Source organism: Diplodia seriata, assembly GCF_021436955.1.
Source record: "Diplodia seriata strain FDS-637 chromosome Unknown scaffold_1, whole genome shotgun sequence".
In the NCBI taxonomy this organism is placed as follows: Eukaryota; Fungi; Ascomycota; class Dothideomycetes; order Botryosphaeriales; family Botryosphaeriaceae; genus Diplodia; species Diplodia seriata.
Window position 1 is genome coordinate 4,828,658 of NW_027117308.1, and position 15,852 is coordinate 4,844,509.

The window sequence follows — 15,852 nt, forward strand, 5'->3', positions numbered from 1 at the left end:
ATCCAACGCGCTGTCGTCCCTGCTCCTCACCCCGTCATCCGCGCCCCCGCCCGTCACCGCCACCGCCATCGCAGCCGCCCTCGCATCCACGCAAGCCCTGCGCGCCCCGCGCGCCACCGCCCTCGTCGCCGCCTCGCAGCAGACCCAGCACCGCTTCGCCATGGAGACGGCGCGCCTCACGTTCCTCAACCGCTACGTCTACCCCGGCAGGGGTCCGGGGGCGGCGCTGAGGCTGCTGTCGGAGGCGTATCCGGGGGCGGTGCGGTTGGATGGGCTGGATGTGCCCGGAGAGAGGCCGCGGATGTTGCCGTATTGGGATGAGCTTGCACGGGAGCCGCAGGCGAGGGATGGCCGGGCGGCGTGGGGGGTCGTGGCGGGGTTGGTCGCGTTGGCGGCGGTGGGGAGGGGTCTGCTGTTTGGCGTGGGGAAGGCGAATGGGGCGTTTGCGCTGGTGAGGGCGAGTGTGGTAAGGGGAGTTGTTGCGGAGATGGGGGCGGGGTTGCGGCTGAAGGAGGTTTTTGGGCTGAATGGGGCGAAGGCGGGGGGACGGATGGCGAGGGTGTTTGTGACTATCTTCGTGCCGGTCGTGGCGGGCGCGGCGGAAGGCAGGCTGCTCGCGGGGTATTTCCTGGTTGCCGTGTTTTTGCCGCTCTTGGCCGTGGTGCTGGTCGAGTCGTGGCGGAAGAGGAATGCTTGGTCGATGGTGTGGAGGTGAGTGTGATCTCGCGTTTGGTACGTGCTGTGGTGTTGTGCTGGTTGCTGACTTGGCTCTCTCTCCCGCAGCCCCGCCGTTTGGACGACATTGGCGCAGTTGTTCGGCCTTGCGACCGTCCTTCCTCTGTACGTTCTGGCCTTCTTTAATGCCTCCCAGGGCGTCGCCTACTGGATGCCGGCCGAGCGGTGCGTCCCGCAGTCGGTGAGCAAAGTCCTTCTGCCGGCTTTGATTCTCGGCTTCCTCCTCCCGTCGGTTCTTATGGTGGTGCTGGGTGCGGAATCCCAGTACATTCAGGAAGTCATTGCTGCGTGGCAATTGACACCCGTACTGGTCAGCCCGCTCAGTATGGTCCTTTCGAAACTGCAGAGTCGACCCGCATCTCTGAAAGAGAGCAACGCGCCCGTCGAAGACTACCAGGGACTTGACATGCCGCACCTCAAACGGCTATACCATGTTCTCTTCTTCATTTCAGCTGCGGTGCACGTTACGGTCCTTGCAGTCCTCGGTCTGTCGTCCGACATGTCCATCGCAGGCGCGTTTGTGCCGGTGCAGCCAACCAGTCCCGTTTCGACCGTTGCTGCCGGCATGAAGATCTTCTTCCAGTTCGATCTTCTGATGACCGCTCTGACCATGTTCGTCTGGCTGGTACTGAATGTCTGGGATATGAAGCGAGTGGGGATTGTTGCCTTGCCAGCCCTGAAGACCGTTGGCGTGCTGCTTCTTGGGAACTTGCTCGTCGGGCCGGGCGCCACTCTTGTGGCGTTTTGGAAATGGCGCGAGGAAAAGATGGCACATCCGGCTCTGAAGAAGTCCTGAAGAGCTTCAATGGGCAGGAATCTGCCCCGGGTACGTCATCCTTTCACCAGGTTGTGGGGAAGTGTGCGCGCTCACTTTCTTCAGTCGTTACATAAGTTTTCGAGACTTGTACGTCACTCAGACAATTGGCTTTTAGATTTTCTTCGTGGATAGGTAATTGCAATGATTAGTAGCAACAAACGCTTATCGTGGTCTGCAGATTCTGTTACGCGTGTTTGGCGGGATGACGTGCTGCGGCTAAGGGATTTCGCAACCCCGCCCCCGGCTCGGTGAGCTGCATTCACGATAAATTCCCGCCAGCCCTTCCCTTTGCGTATCTGTTCCGACGTCTTATTTGGCTGAGGCAACACGGAGCTCTCCAAAGCTAGCTACTTTGGAAGTGAACGACAAGCATCCACTCTCTTGAACGCCAAGCCGTGTCTCCTGCAAGGGCCTGCATGACTCTGTGAGCTTGTCCGCTCGTGCGAGAGAGAGTCTGGGGAGCCCCACGAGGCGCTAGAGGAAAGATCTACTGGTCTGACACCATAGTGGGCTGCAACACCGTGATTGAGCTAGAAAATATTGCAAACACTTAAAACGGCGGCTTTGACTTGGCCATGCAGTCCCCAGCACAACAACCGTTCCCATACCATCGCTCTCACAATGGTCAAAGACGCATCCGTTGCGCTCTCCCAGAGCGAACGCCATCCGGGTAAGTGACAGACAACCGGGGCGCCTCCCGACAACATCCGCTGACCCATCACCCTGCAGTGAGATGGCACCGCTCAACATTCTACAACATGACAATCCTCGGCCTGTGCAACCTCTCCGCCCCCGGCATCTGGACCGCCATGAACTCGCTGGGCGCAGGCGGCGCGGCGTCGCCCCAGCTAGTCAACGCGGCCAACGCATTAACCTTCTGCCTCATGGTCGTCTCGTGCTACTTCTCCAGCATCATCGTGCACTACGTCGGCATCAAAGGCTCGCTCATCTTCGGCACGTACGTCACCCGCATCCCCCCTACCCTCCCCGTCACGATCTGATTCCCCTTCTCGCAACAGCATCGGCTACGCCCCGTTCGCGGCCGGGCTGTACACCAACAACCGCTTCGGAACCGAGTGGCTGATGCTCTTCGGCGCCGCGCTGTGCGGCATCTCGGCGGGCGTCTTCTGGATGGCCGAGGCGGCCATCGCCATCGCCTACCCGGAGCCGTGGAACCGCGGCAAGGCCCTGGGCTACTGGCTCACCTACCGCCTGTCCGGCCAGATCCTTGGCGGCGCCATCAACCTCGGGCTCAACGCCGACAACAACAAGGCCGGCAAGGTCTCGTACACCGTCTTTATCGTCTTCATCGCCCTGCAGGCCGCCGGCCCGTTTGTCGCGTTCTTCCTGAACAAGCCGGCCGATGTCGAGCGCGAGGACGGGGAGAAGGTCAACTTGTCGATTGTGCAGAATCCGTGGTTCGAGATTAAGGCGACGACGAAGACGTTCTTCACGCCGAAGTTCCTCCTCATTGTGCTGTTCATTGGCCAGGTCGTCTTCTCCGAAGCTGTGTTCTTCACGTATCTCGCCAGTGAGTTTTCGCTACGCGTTCCACGGTTTTCAAGTCCCGAGACTGATATCGTTCCAGCTTGGTTCTCCGTTCGGTCCAGAGCACTGGGCTCCTTCCTCTCCGGCATCGTCGCCGTCATCTGCGGCAACGGCCTCGGGGTAAGAGAAACCCAACCTGCCCTCGAGGAACGAGATTACTGACATGCCCCCAGCTTTGGCTCGACCGCTCCAAGGTCGCGCTGAAGACGCGCTCGCGCACGACCTTCTGGATCCTCGTGGTCCTCCAGGGCGCCTGGTGGACGTGGGCCACTGTGCTGGTGACGCGCTTCCACCGGACGAAGCCCACGTATGATTGGGTGGACTCGGGATTCGGCGCTGCCTTTGCCGTCTACATCTTCCTCACCGTCGGCTTCCAGCTGAACTACCTCTTCTTGTGAGTGTCGTCCCCTGTCTTTGGATGTTTGATGAGGAGCTTACGGGACCCAAGGTACTTCATTGTCACCAACCTGGCTGAAGGCGAGGAGGAGGTCATCAGATACGCGGCTTTGCTGAGGGGTGTCGAGTCGGCTTGGCAGGCCGTGAGCTACGGGCTGACTTCGCTGGTGCTGTTCGCCGAGGTTGGTGGCGTGTACTTTAACTTTGCGCTGTGGGCTGTGTCCATTTGGCCCGCTTGGCTCGTCTTGAAGCAGTTTGGAGCCACGAAGACGGGGTACGAGAGCGAGTCTGGCAATTCCGATGGTGTTGTGGCGGGCGAAACTGTGAGTGCCGCCGAGGCAAAGGGCGCCGCTACTTGAATGCAGAACAGTGCCAACTCATGGGAATGGACAAGCCTTTAGTACTCCAAGAGGAACCGACGTTGTTAGACTAGTAGAATAGAAAAGGTAGACAGATAGCAATATCCAGCGAATTGAATTAATCAGAGCTTGAGAGGAGTAGCCTGACTGTAGTCCTTCCAACCCCCATTGTTCGTCTCCACATGCGCAACAGCCTCTTCACCCCCCTCCAAACCGACCGTAGCAGCCCTCACACCCCTCTTCCACGCCAATCCTCATCCCCAGCCGTTCCCATCCGCACAACCTCCCCCAGCAGGGTGGCCAACAAACAAGCATGTTTGCAAAGCTTTGATTGTTTTAACCAATCAATCAAACAAAGATCGCGGTTCCAGCTAAACCAATCAACCAAAGATCGTAAGGCGTGGTTGTTTGCGAAATGCTTGTTTGATTGTTTAGGGGGAGGGGGGGGGGGGGGGGGGGGGGGGGGGGGGGGGGTGGCCACGGCCATGGCCGGCCATGGCCATCGGTATATATACTACTCAGGCCGTGTATATCTGGTATCTAACAAGCGTTTCGAGTGCCTATGGTGCTGCTAGTGCTGGCGGTCTTTTAGGGGGGGGGGCACGTGGGTATTACCCAATCGGGGCAAAACATTATAAGAATCTCACGATAGTGGCCCGTGTACTTACGATAGTGGCCCGTGACATGTGCTAAGCAAACAGGCAAAGATCTTTGCTTGTTTGCAAAGAATTCGCAATCAACCAAAGATTCCGACCCTCTGCCTACCAATCAACCAAAGATCGAACCCCATCTTTGTTTGTCTTTGTTTGTTGGCCACCCTGTCCCCCAGCGTCCCCCACTCCGACCCCTCGATCCTCACCCTCTTCTACACCGCCAACATACACGGCACCTCCGCAATCCCACTCAACCCTGGCGGCCACTCACCACCACCCTCCCCTCAGGTCCCCCCGCCCTTACCGCGACGTCCAATCACCGAGCACCTCACGCCCCGGCCTCTGCATGCCCCTCGACGCCGTGCGTGTGCAGCCGCCGTGATGGATGGCGAGGCGTCGACGGCGCTGGTCTGCAGTTTGACGGCGTACGTCGTCGAACGAGTGTGCGGCGGCGGGTACCTATGAAGCTGACGGCGGAGGCCGGGGAGCTGTTGCCCGGCCTGGGCAGAGGGACGTTTGGGGGACGATGGAGGTGGCGAGGGGGGCGGGCGATGGCGGAAGGGAGGAGGAGGGGCATTGTGGTGGTGGTTGGGTGGAAAGGGGTATTTGTTGGGAGATTAGGACTGTGCGGGATGGATTGAGTGTTGGAAAGCGGTGCGGGGGCGGTCGGTTTGTTCGGGTTTTTCAGTATATCCATGGTTGCGACGGTAACCGTATATCGAGCGAGTAACTGGGCTTGGCTTGGATTACCGCGGGTAGCCCTGAGAAGGGTGACGAGGGCAGAGGAAGAGCATAACTGATGGGGCGAGGGAGTGTGATGTTTGTGATGGGGTAGAGCCGGGGCCCCGAAGCGGTCGTTGAGCACCGGATCATGTCCATCCGACGGAGAAGCTGACATCTCAACACTAGTGACTACCCGAAGCACCTTATGCCGCACAAGGCTACGCTTAAGCATACGGTCAGTAACACACTCGGAGCGAACGTGTCCAACAACGGCACTCGACGTACTAAGACCAGGCCGTCAAAGAGCACAGGACGTCGCCGGGTTTGTGGCCAGCGGAAGCGAATATTGGTCCATGTCCGCAGTCTGCCTTTCGTTTCCACGATAAGAATGGCTCTCAGATATTCTATTCCAGGTGATCACAAGCCGAAAGTCGTGCAGTTCTGCTTGTTTGCAAATACTGTGGCTGTGCAGACTAAGTGGTCAGGCCGAGGTTTATAGTCGGCGCCGTCTCACCATCTGCAATCTGCGACCCAACTGACGACACTTCCTGTTCCAACGCTTCGACCGACTATGGTACCTCGGCTTTCACCTGTACTACCTATGCTTTCTTGTGTCCGTAACAGGAGCTTATTCAAATATGTACCGCCACGAAAAAAGCAGTGTCGCGCACTGCATGCCTCTTCCGGTAATCTGCTCAGGTTTCGGTCCGCCGGGTTCCAGTACTGCGGCACACACACAACCACAGTAGAGCTTTACAACAGAACCCACATATAAACACTAGTCGCCGCCTCTCACCCACCTCAGCATCCACTCCCCCCAACAACCAATCCTCCCTTCAACCCTTCTTCCCCAATGCCTCCCCTCCTCCCCACCCTCCTCCCCCCCCTCACCCTGCTGACGTCGCCGTCCGCATTCCCCCTCTCAAACGGCCCCGGCCCGCAACCCCCCCAGCCCGCCGTGTGCGCGCAGCTGACCGTCATCTTCGCGCGGGGCACCACCGAGCCGGGTCCGATCGGCCTGATCGCCGGGCCGCCGCTGAAAGCCGCGCTGCAGGAGCAGATGGGCGGGGGCGCCGGCGCGGTCGACTTCCAGGGCGTCGACTACGCCGCCGACGTCGCGGGGTTCCTGGTGGGGGGCGACCCGGAAGGCAGCGCGCTGATGGCGGCGATGGTGGAGCGGGCGCTGGCGGATTGTCCCGCGTCGGATGTCGTTATGGCCGGGTATAGGTGAGCGAATGGCGTACGTCCTTGGTTGGGAGGGGGCTGACTGGTGCGCGTTATACGTAGTCAGGGCGCGCAGCTGGTGCATAATGCGGCGGAGATGTTGGATCGGGACGCGGCGGCGAAGGTCGCGGCGGTGGTGGTTTTTGGCGATCCGGATAACCCCGAGCCGGTTGCGCGGGTCGCGAGGCAGAAGGTAATTTGTGCCGATGGCGATCTGATTTGTGCGGGCCAGGTTGTCGTGCTGCCGCCGCATTGGAGTTATGGGGACGATGCGGATGAGGCTGCGGATTTTATTGTGTCGAATTCGAAGGTTGGAGGCGCTGCAGGGCGTTGAACAGTAGCCTCGGTGCCACAAGGGTTGGGTCGGCGTTTTCTGTAAGCTCTAATTGGAGGTTGCGTATGTATCATGGTAGCTAGGCTTCATACGGTATATGCTCAAGATCGAAATGTGGGCCAGGATCTAACAATTCGCAGTCAGCGAGCTGCGTGACCCCGCATTCAGACCAATACCAAATCATGTATTTTAGGCGGCAGCTTTTCCACCGTCAGCCTTGCAGCATTCCCTCGCTTCTACTGGATCTGAAATGCAGCGTCGTGTGAGATATATGCATTCTTTCGGACACACTTGCATTACGCTAGCAGCTAATTGGCTTTTTGTAGCTTAATAGGCGTATACCATTCGCTGATGCCGCATGCGCAAGTCTGACTTGATCCTAAATTGCGCTGGCGCTGTTTGTTGTGCGGTCCATTGTGAGATATATCAGCCGTCGCAAAGCTGAACGTCGACCCTCTGCGCGCTCCATCCTCTTTGTCACCGCCCCCAAGCCACGCAGCCTTCACGCAACCTTCCGTAAATCCTTTTTCGCATACATTACTTTGAGTGCCAACGACTACAGTACAAGTCAACAGCTATCTCGATTCAAATAGTCGACTTTCAGACTTGTTTACTCCATGGACGACGAACCCCACGGCACGAGCGAACCCGAGCAGGATGAGCGACCTGATCATGATGGACAAAACAAAATGGACGCCCACAACACTCTCACTCAGGAACCTTCCTATGACCCACTCGACCAACCGTGTTCTTTCTGTCATGCCTTGGTTATTGTCGAAAGAATAATCCTGGGAAATCTCAAGAGAGCGCGCCCATCAAGGCAGGATAAGACCAAAATTTTCCACGCAAAGTGCGATCGTTGCCAACCTCAGCCTTGGCAGGAAACCATCTGCACTTTCTGCCAGCATCTTCGGCTCCAACATATTGTCTTATGCTCAGACAAAGACAGATCGGTAGAAGTCAATCTAGGCACCGCGGCGGAAATTCTCAGGCGTGAGCGATGTTCATTCTGTCGGGTTGTGGCCCGTGCCATCAGGATGGAGACGGCCATGCGCAACCACCAATCTCAGAATCCGAGGAGTTCGACTGACACTTCACTGGAAGAGACGAATTCTTCGATCAATGATGCCCAAGGCACGATGAATGACGATGGCACCTCAAGAGGTGAGGCTCAAACATCACAAGATGAATGTGGCCCAGCACTGAGGTCCAGGACTCAGATGTCACTTCACCATTCGAGTTCACCTTTCGACCGCACAGACGGGGTCTTGGATGATACTTCTCCGATATGGAATCAGAGTGTGGTGCTCCTGCATCTCTACAGACCCGGCAAGGTCATCTATTTGAGATTCTCATCTACCATGACATGTTTGTTCTACAATGTCACTGATGGCCAATTTACCAAACAGCCCGGTCCTAGTCCGTTTGGAAAGCTTGCCAAAAAGTGGAGTAATCCGTTTGTTCCTCATCCAAGCCTTTTAAACACCTCGAAGATGGACTTGATGCCAAAACTTGTCATAAACGAAAAGATCAATTGGAAACAAATTCGACGCTGGGTCCATAAGTGCAAGGTCGTACACAAGCATTGCAAGAGGGCACATGGAGAAGTGAGGAGAGTACCAAAAGATTTCCGACTCATCGATGTCTATGCGCGATGTGTGACGAGAAATCTTGCGCCAGATGCCAGATACTGCGCCCTTAGCTATGTTTGGGGTCATGTTTTGAGTCCTTCAGATAGCACTCAGTTACTCATGTCGAGTCTAGAGGAGCTCGAGAAACCTGGAAGCCTCCAGAACATTCCACGTACCATTGAAGATGCTATGGCCATTTGCCGGGGCCTAAACAGTCGTTATCTTTGGGTTGATCGGCTCTGCATCATTCAAGATGGGAAGAACAAGCACGAGCAGATTGATGGAATGGGTGGCATTTATTCATCAGCCGAGCTTACGATTGTTGCATTGTCTGGTGTCAACATGCACTGCGGAATTCCGGGTGTTAGTGAACCCCGTGAAACTTTCCAGAAGAAGGAGAACCTTGGAGCCATGGACATTGTCAACATTTATCCTGAGTTGGGGCGAGTCATGAACGAAACCAGATGGGCAGGACGGGGATGGACGTACCAAGAAGCTGTTCTCTCTACCCGGAAACTACTCTTTACACCTTGGGAAGTCTGGTTTCAATGCAATCAAACAGACATGCGAGAAGACCAGTATTCGGCTTCACGACCGTTTGGAAACCTCAACACGACACAACTGCGCCTGAACTTCTCTAGGTCCAGGACGAAGTTCGAAGACTTTGACAAACATCGGAACCAATATACTAAGCGGGCTCTTACCTATCCATCCGACATTTTCAATGCTTTCACAGGTATCTTGACCTCCCTCTACGATGGTGACGTAGGGCTTTCTGGGCTTCCACAGAGTGATTTCGATCGGGCCATGCTTTGGACGTATAAAAGTGGACTGACTACCAACGCGAGACTCGCCAGGATCCAGATGGATGGGACCGTCATTCCTTCTTGGTCATGGGGATCATGCTCCTGGGAAGTAGTAAAGTCTTGGCGTCGGCACATACTATTTGTTGGTACTCTTGTCTCATGGGCATATAGAGACAAAGATGGAACGACCAAAGCGGTCCACTCGGTGAATGGTTGTCAACCAGACTTTCACCTCCAGGTCCATCCGGATATTACTCCCGAGATCTGCATCCTTCTAGCTTGGTGCTATGGCTGCTTTGAGGCCGGACCCCCGCCGGGTACTCGAGAGAAGCTCAGCGATGGGAATACATTCCTCAAGTCCGAAATCCGCAATCGATGGCCCACGCACGAAAGCCTCTGGAAGAGTATACGTGCAGCTGGGTGTAATACTCCGGAAAATTCTAAGCACCCCAGTATCATGGGCCTCACCAGAGACGATACTGAGCTGCTTAGTCTTTTACGACCAGGTGTGGTATTGACGCGTGCGCAAACGGCGTTTTTCTCACTTGCACTGCATAAGAGACATGAGGGATCATGTTCTTTTGCATTGAGAGGAGGCTGTGCTGAGATTCTAAATTCCGATCAGAGCATTATAGGAATCCTGCAACAAGAAGAAATGGTGATCAAGGGATACCTAGATGACTTCTCACGCTCTTCTGATATCGTATTGTACGAGTTTATGGCTATCTCTATCTCTGTTTCCACATGGTGGCATACATGCCTCTCACAATTCACACAGAAGGGCGCAGTGTTTAGGAGAGACACCGGGCACAAAGGTGATACGATCACTGTGGGAGGTGATCATCCCGAGCCAGGAGGGAGAGATTTGAGGTTCATCCCGCAGCCAGTGGTGAATGTCTTGTGTATAGGTCGGCGGAAGACATCGCCATTTGCACATCGGCTCAGCGTCGGATGGATTCTCCTGAGTGAATGGGCGCAAGCGGAGCGATCTTTCAAAACCATAGCTCTTGAGTAGGACCGTGATTCACGACGAAAGTTTCATTTTCACTATATGCGAGCTCCTTTTGTCACTTATTGGACTGAGTATCATTTTGTTTCATGCTAAATTGTATGTTACGTTCATTAATTGTGTAAAATACTAAGGCAGAGCCCAGTCCTACGCAACTTCACGTAAAAGCAAACTGATAGCTTTCAACCCCGCGTTCAGGTCCTTCCTTATCGGCCAGCAAGAAGCAATCCAAGTTTACGTATCGAACAGCCCAAAACAGCGACTCGGCCCAACATACGTCCCGGACTTCCAAAAACCTCTCATAAGACTTCTCCATGCCCCCACCGGCACCTCCTTCACGCGCGGAAAATACACCACCCCACTTTCAGGCCTCACCCACTCTACCATCTCCTCCCGCTTGACCCAAACCTCGACAACATCCCTCCTCACCTTCATCTCCTCCGCCGTCGCCTACACCCTTCCTCCCTCCTTTCCAAAGCTAACTCCGCAATCCACTCATCCACCATAAAACACGAAAAAGCATGGTCACCAGAGTACTGCAACGTAGAAGAATCGAAGCTCATTAATTTGTAATTTAAACCCCCTTCCCGAGCTACGTCGCAACCGCAACATAACTCATCTGTTCCCCGAACCTGGATTGAAACGGCGTGTTGAGCGGACTGTCCTCCTCGACCGGATACACAGTAATCCGTATCTCCTTCTCCAACCCTCCCCTGGCCGCAAACGGCTTCCGCGGGAAATTGAGTTCGCGCGGCGACAGCTGCGGGGGCGGCGGCTTCTCCGGCGCGTCGTCGTACAGGCGGTAAGACGGCGGACTGCTCCAGCGCTGCTGCGCCTTCTCCGCTTCCAGCTGCGCCAGCTGTTCTTGGAGTAGCGAGTCTATCGATTGGCCGTGTGTCGAGACGGGGGCCGGGCGGTCTTCGAAGATGTACTGCGAGCGGGGACGGGGCGCGAAGGTGCGCGTTGTGGGCGGGGGGAGCAGAGACTGGGCGGCGCTGTACGCGGCGTTTTCGGCGGCCAGCCCTTTGACCATCAGGGCGACTTTCCAGCTCGTCGAGAGGATGGCGTGGCAGATGAGGACCGGCTTGAGCGTGTAGAAGGCCATGCAGCCGACGGTGTCGTGGAGACATTCGCACGCCATTTCCGGTTCGTTCGGTATTCTGATATGGGGTATCGAAGTGGAGGGTTAAAAAATGTAAAAGATTATTTGGTAGAGACTGGTAGAGAAGCTGGAATAGCCATCAAAGGAGTGTGGGTTGCGCGAGGCGAAGGCAAATGGTGTTGGACAAGTAGCCTACCCGACTTTCCTTTTTATTGTTCCCACACACATGTCCTTGGCAGCAGTGACGAGCTGTGAGGCTGGAGTGGACGGCCCGAATGGCGGACATCTCCATTCCTGCGTGTAGGGGACCACTGGCGGATGTCTCCGCACGTGGCGTGGGAGCTAACAGAAAAGCTTATCCTATCGGGTAAAGGCTTACGACACGCACTCGTCGTGATTGGTGCGCGAATAGGGTTTTCTGGAAGTCGCGGTCAGGAGTAGGGGAAGATAACCGATGTGGAAATGATTATCGGTCGTCCCGAAACATGACCATGGTCCCGACTTGGTATCTTGGATGCTATCGGCGCAGCATGAGAGCGGCGAGGAATACATCGAGCCGGGAAAGACAGATGACTGGCGCCTATTATTGTCGCAGCAATATTGTTGGCCATTCTGTGTACTCATGCGGCAAACAACGTGGCAAGGCAGCCTCATGGCGTTGTGGCTGGCTGATGCGAGCGACATCAGCGCCGCCGAAAAGTCGACAATCTTCAGCCTCAACGCCTCCGAACCGCCTTGTCGGCATCGCCGGTACTTTGACTAGCGGAACGCTAAAAAGGCGGCACATGCAGCGCCAGGGACACGCATGCCTGCCCCACAAGGCTGTCAACTCGTCACCTTTTTGGCATCCTGTCAAGCCACAATGGCTGTGCACAATCTCGGCATTTCTGTAACTTGCTGTTCCACGGTTGGAATCCAGCCAAGGTGGCTTGCGATGCAATCCATCCCCTAATTCGGTGTTGCCGGAACGAGGCTTGGGGGCTTGAGACGACCTTCTCCATCTCCCTTGACAGCAAACGGCTTTCTGCTTCTTAAATATGAAGTGACACACGCTTCCGGTGGCTGCATCCCTACGTCGACACTGGACTGTATCGCAAAGTCAAACCACCAGTCCTGCCATGTCTGTTACCACGGATCTCAAGTATCCCCGCGAGTTCGAGTCGGTTCGGATCTCAGCCAGGTCCATCGACACGTTGCTTGACGATGAAAAACCCGCCGCAGCTCCGGCAGCATCTGGCTGGCGCTTCCACGCAGCCTTCAGCTGTCTTTGCGTTGTCAACCTCGTGTCCGCTTTGGATGCCTCCTCTCTATCAGTTGCGCTTCCTGTGAGTACTCACATACCGTCTGCCACGCCATCTACTAACCAACGATCCCTCCAGACGATTGCAGAAGAGCTCCATGGCTCGGGTGTCGAGGCATTCTGGAGTGGCACCTCGTTCCTCCTTGCATCGACAGTCTTCCAGCCCAGCTTCGCCTCGTTCTCCGAGGTGTTCGGGCGCAAGCCGATGCTGCTGATCGCCCTCACGCTCTTCACCGCGGGCGCCATCATCGCCGCCGTCTCGCAAGACTTCGCAGTGCTCCTGGTCGGCCGCACCATCCAGGGCATCGGCGGCGGCGGTATCCAAGCACTCTCCAACGTCATCATCACCGACCTGGCGCCGCTGCGGGAGCGCGGCAAGTACGTCGGCATCATTGCCATGACGTGGGCGGTTGGCAGCGTGGCCGGCCCCGTCATCGGCGGTGTGCTGGTCGAGAAGTCTTCCTGGGTAAGCAAAAGGCGTCGTTCCTCCCCTCCCCTCCGCTCACCAACGCTGACGCCACACAGCGATGGATCTTCTGGCTGAACATCCCGTTCTGCGCCGTCGCCTTCGTCATGATCCCTATCTTCCTCAACCTGGCGCACAAGGGCGGCGACCTGGGCTCCAAGCTCAAGAAAATCGACTGGGTCGGCTCCTTCCTCTTCGTGGCCTCGACAACCTCGGTCCTCATCCCCGTCACCTGGGTAAGCCGCCTCCCTCCCCCTCCCCCTCCACCACCCCACCGCTAACACACTCCAAACAGGGCGGCACAATGTACCCCTGGACGCACTGGCGCACCCTCACGCCGCTCCTCACCGGCCTCCTCGGCCTCGCCCTCTTCCTCCTCTGGTCCACGTACCTGCCCCTCCGCAACGTCTCCCCCATCCTCCCCGGCTCCCTCTTCGCGTCCCGCACCTCCCTCGCCACCTACCTCAGCTTCGTCATCCACGGCATGGTCCAATGGGGCATCCTCTTCTACATGCCCCTCTACTTCGAAGGCGCCAAGGCCCTCTCCCCCATCGGCGCCGGCGTCGCCCTCTTCCCCTGGACCTTCACCGTCGCCCCCGCCGCCGTCGTCGTCGGCTTCCTGATCGCGAAGCTCGCGCGCTACCGCTGGGCGCTGTGGTCTGGCTGGATGTTCGTCGCGGCCGGCATGGGGTTGCTGATTACGTTTGACGCGGATACTCCGACGCAAGTGTGGGTGCCGTTGGCGCTGGTGTCCGGCCTGGGCCTCGGGATTCTGTATCCCGCGCAGAGCCTGTGCAACCAGGCAGCTGCGCCGCCGGCTGACGTCGGCATCGCGAGCGCGCTGAGCGCGTTTTTTCGCAATTACGGGCAGATGCTGGGGGTGGCGGTGGGCGGGAGCGTCGTGCAGAACGCCATGCGGGGGAAGCTGGAGGCGTCGGGGAATGCGTATCTCGTCGCGCACGCGGGGGAGATTAGTAAGGATGTGAGCGCGTTGGTGCAGACGGTGAAGGCGATGAGGGGGAGTGCGGATGCGGCGCAGGTCGCGCTGAGGGAGGAGTTGGTGACGGCGTATTGCGGGTCGTTAAGGACGCTGTGGGTGGTTATGACGGCGTTGGCGGGGGGCGCGTTGGTGTGTAGTGTGGTGTTTACGAAGGCGTATTCGTTGGAGAGGGAGTTGGAGACGAAGCAGGGGTTTGTGGCCGAGGAGAAGGAGATGGATGACTTGTCGGCTGCGTGAGTCGTGGTTTCGGTCTGATTGTGGCGCGTCTGGGAGTTGGAGGCATTAAAAGTTTATAGATAGACGGTGTCTTGTTTTCTGGCCTTCGGAGGGCCTTTACTACACTTAATTATAGAGAGCAATGTGACGCATGGGAACTTCTCATTCGATCGGCATTCACTGTCGTATGTGACAACAAGAGCATGTCTGCCCGCCTTCTTGTATCTCCAGACCGACGAAGCGTCTTCCTCCGAACATGGCGCCACGAAATTGTACCGTGTTCTTTCAATGTGAATTAAACGATGGATGCAGTGGATATTCACAGTTGTGTCCAAACTCGCCACTTTCACTTAGTCGTCGACAAACAGCAGGCCCTTCCTCGGATCCACAAAACTAACATTGTCCCGCTCTAGCAAAGAACGTCCTTCCAAGCTTACAAGCTTGAATGCGAGGCAGACAAGAGCTTTTGCGAGACCTTAACTCTTACTGGGGCCACTGGCAGCTTGACTACTTCAGACAACGGCAAGCCCTGGCACGCCGATTCGATCAACATTATGAGCGCGGTCTCCTGCCTGCGGGGAGTACTTGCGTTATCTTAGTCAGCTCATTGATTATTTACAGCATAAGCCATGGAACATTGGAGTAGTGAATACCGCTGTCTATCTTCTCGTCGAACATGGTGCAATGCGACAAGCCGCAGGCCTTTTAACACTTTCAGTGTCATTGACTGCCAAAGCCAGCGAGTTATCCGAGCCCCAGAGGGCCTTACGTACTGCGCACTCAGCTACGTGTGGGGCGCTGCGGAGCGGGCAGAGGATCTAACCCCGCCCGATCCAGGAGCGCTCCCGGCCGTCCTCCCGCGGGTGATTCAAGACGCCATCACAGCCACTCAGCAGCTGAACCACCACTACCTCTGGGTCGACCGCTACTGTATCGACCAATCAGACCCGTACGGATTGGGTAGAGTGCATGTTCTACGGTGGTGCATTGGGACTAAAGATTGCTTGAGAGGGTGAGCCGATGGAAGGAGAGGGTCTTTTCTGAGATAATTGGCGGAGAGAGCCTCACTGCGTCGGTGATATGTCTACTTGATGGTACATAGATAGTATCGACTGATACGAGAGAACCCCGGAGCATGCGCCGGCAGGACTGACTCTCGACCAATCCAATGCTGGAATTACATACAGAGAAACCAGTTTCCAATTCACCCAACGCGGTCCAGATGGACCGAGGCGAGAGTTTCGATGCGAGGTGAACTAAAAATTTCATACGATTCGCCATAGGCTTATTAAAGACGGGCCACCCCGGCAGATGTACCTGAGTCTTGTTCCAATACGGGGCGACAGCCGGGAGGTGAGCTATTCTGGGATCTGTTTACTTAGGCTAACGGCGGCGATCGGCCACTATAAACGGGGGCCCAAGCGTGGCGTGACCATCCCCCGCACTTGCGCCAGCTTCGGGAGGATTGTCCTGAGGCTTAAGCTGATGAGCAAAACCCCCGAAGCTTGGCTTGCAAGCTGACACCATGATGCC

The 15,852-nt window shown here is 56.6% G+C and overlaps 5 protein-coding genes across 5 annotated transcripts; 4 read left to right on the forward strand and 1 right to left on the reverse strand.

Annotated features, from left to right (window-relative positions):
* Positions 1–700: 700 nt before the first annotated feature.
* Positions 701–1,531, forward strand: SLS55_001371 (uncharacterized protein; the record flags this gene model as incomplete). Its single annotated transcript, XM_066772865.1, has 2 exons — positions 701–705; positions 784–1,531. The coding sequence occupies 2 exons, from the start codon at positions 701–703 to the stop codon at positions 1,529–1,531; spliced, it is 753 nt and encodes a 250-aa protein (XP_066638144.1).
* A 779-nt stretch (positions 1,532–2,310) lies between these two features.
* SLS55_001372 (uncharacterized protein) lies at positions 2,311–3,262 on the forward strand (the record flags this gene model as incomplete). The annotated part of the gene is made up of 2 exons (XM_066772866.1): positions 2,311–2,510; positions 2,572–3,262. 2 exons carry the CDS (start codon positions 2,311–2,313, stop codon positions 3,260–3,262), a joined length of 891 nt encoding a protein of 296 aa, XP_066638145.1.
* Positions 3,263–3,409: 147 nt separating this feature from the next.
* On the forward strand, positions 3,410–3,855 carry SLS55_001373 (uncharacterized protein; the record flags this gene model as incomplete). The annotated part of the gene is made up of 2 exons (XM_066772867.1): positions 3,410–3,417; positions 3,549–3,855. The coding sequence occupies 2 exons, from the start codon at positions 3,410–3,412 to the stop codon at positions 3,853–3,855; spliced, it is 315 nt and encodes a 104-aa protein (XP_066638146.1).
* A 6,972-nt stretch (positions 3,856–10,827) lies between these two features.
* On the reverse strand, positions 10,828–11,376 carry SLS55_001374 (uncharacterized protein; the record flags this gene model as incomplete). The annotated part of the gene is made up of 1 exon (XM_066772868.1): positions 10,828–11,376. One exon carries the CDS (start codon positions 11,374–11,376, stop codon positions 10,828–10,830), a length of 549 nt encoding a protein of 182 aa, XP_066638147.1.
* Positions 11,377–12,455: 1,079 nt separating this feature from the next.
* Positions 12,456–13,181, forward strand: SLS55_001375 (uncharacterized protein; the record flags this gene model as incomplete). Its single annotated transcript, XM_066772869.1, has 2 exons — positions 12,456–12,662; positions 12,717–13,181. The coding sequence occupies 2 exons, from the start codon at positions 12,456–12,458 to the stop codon at positions 13,179–13,181; spliced, it is 672 nt and encodes a 223-aa protein (XP_066638148.1).
* Positions 13,182–15,852: the final 2,671 nt, after the last annotated feature.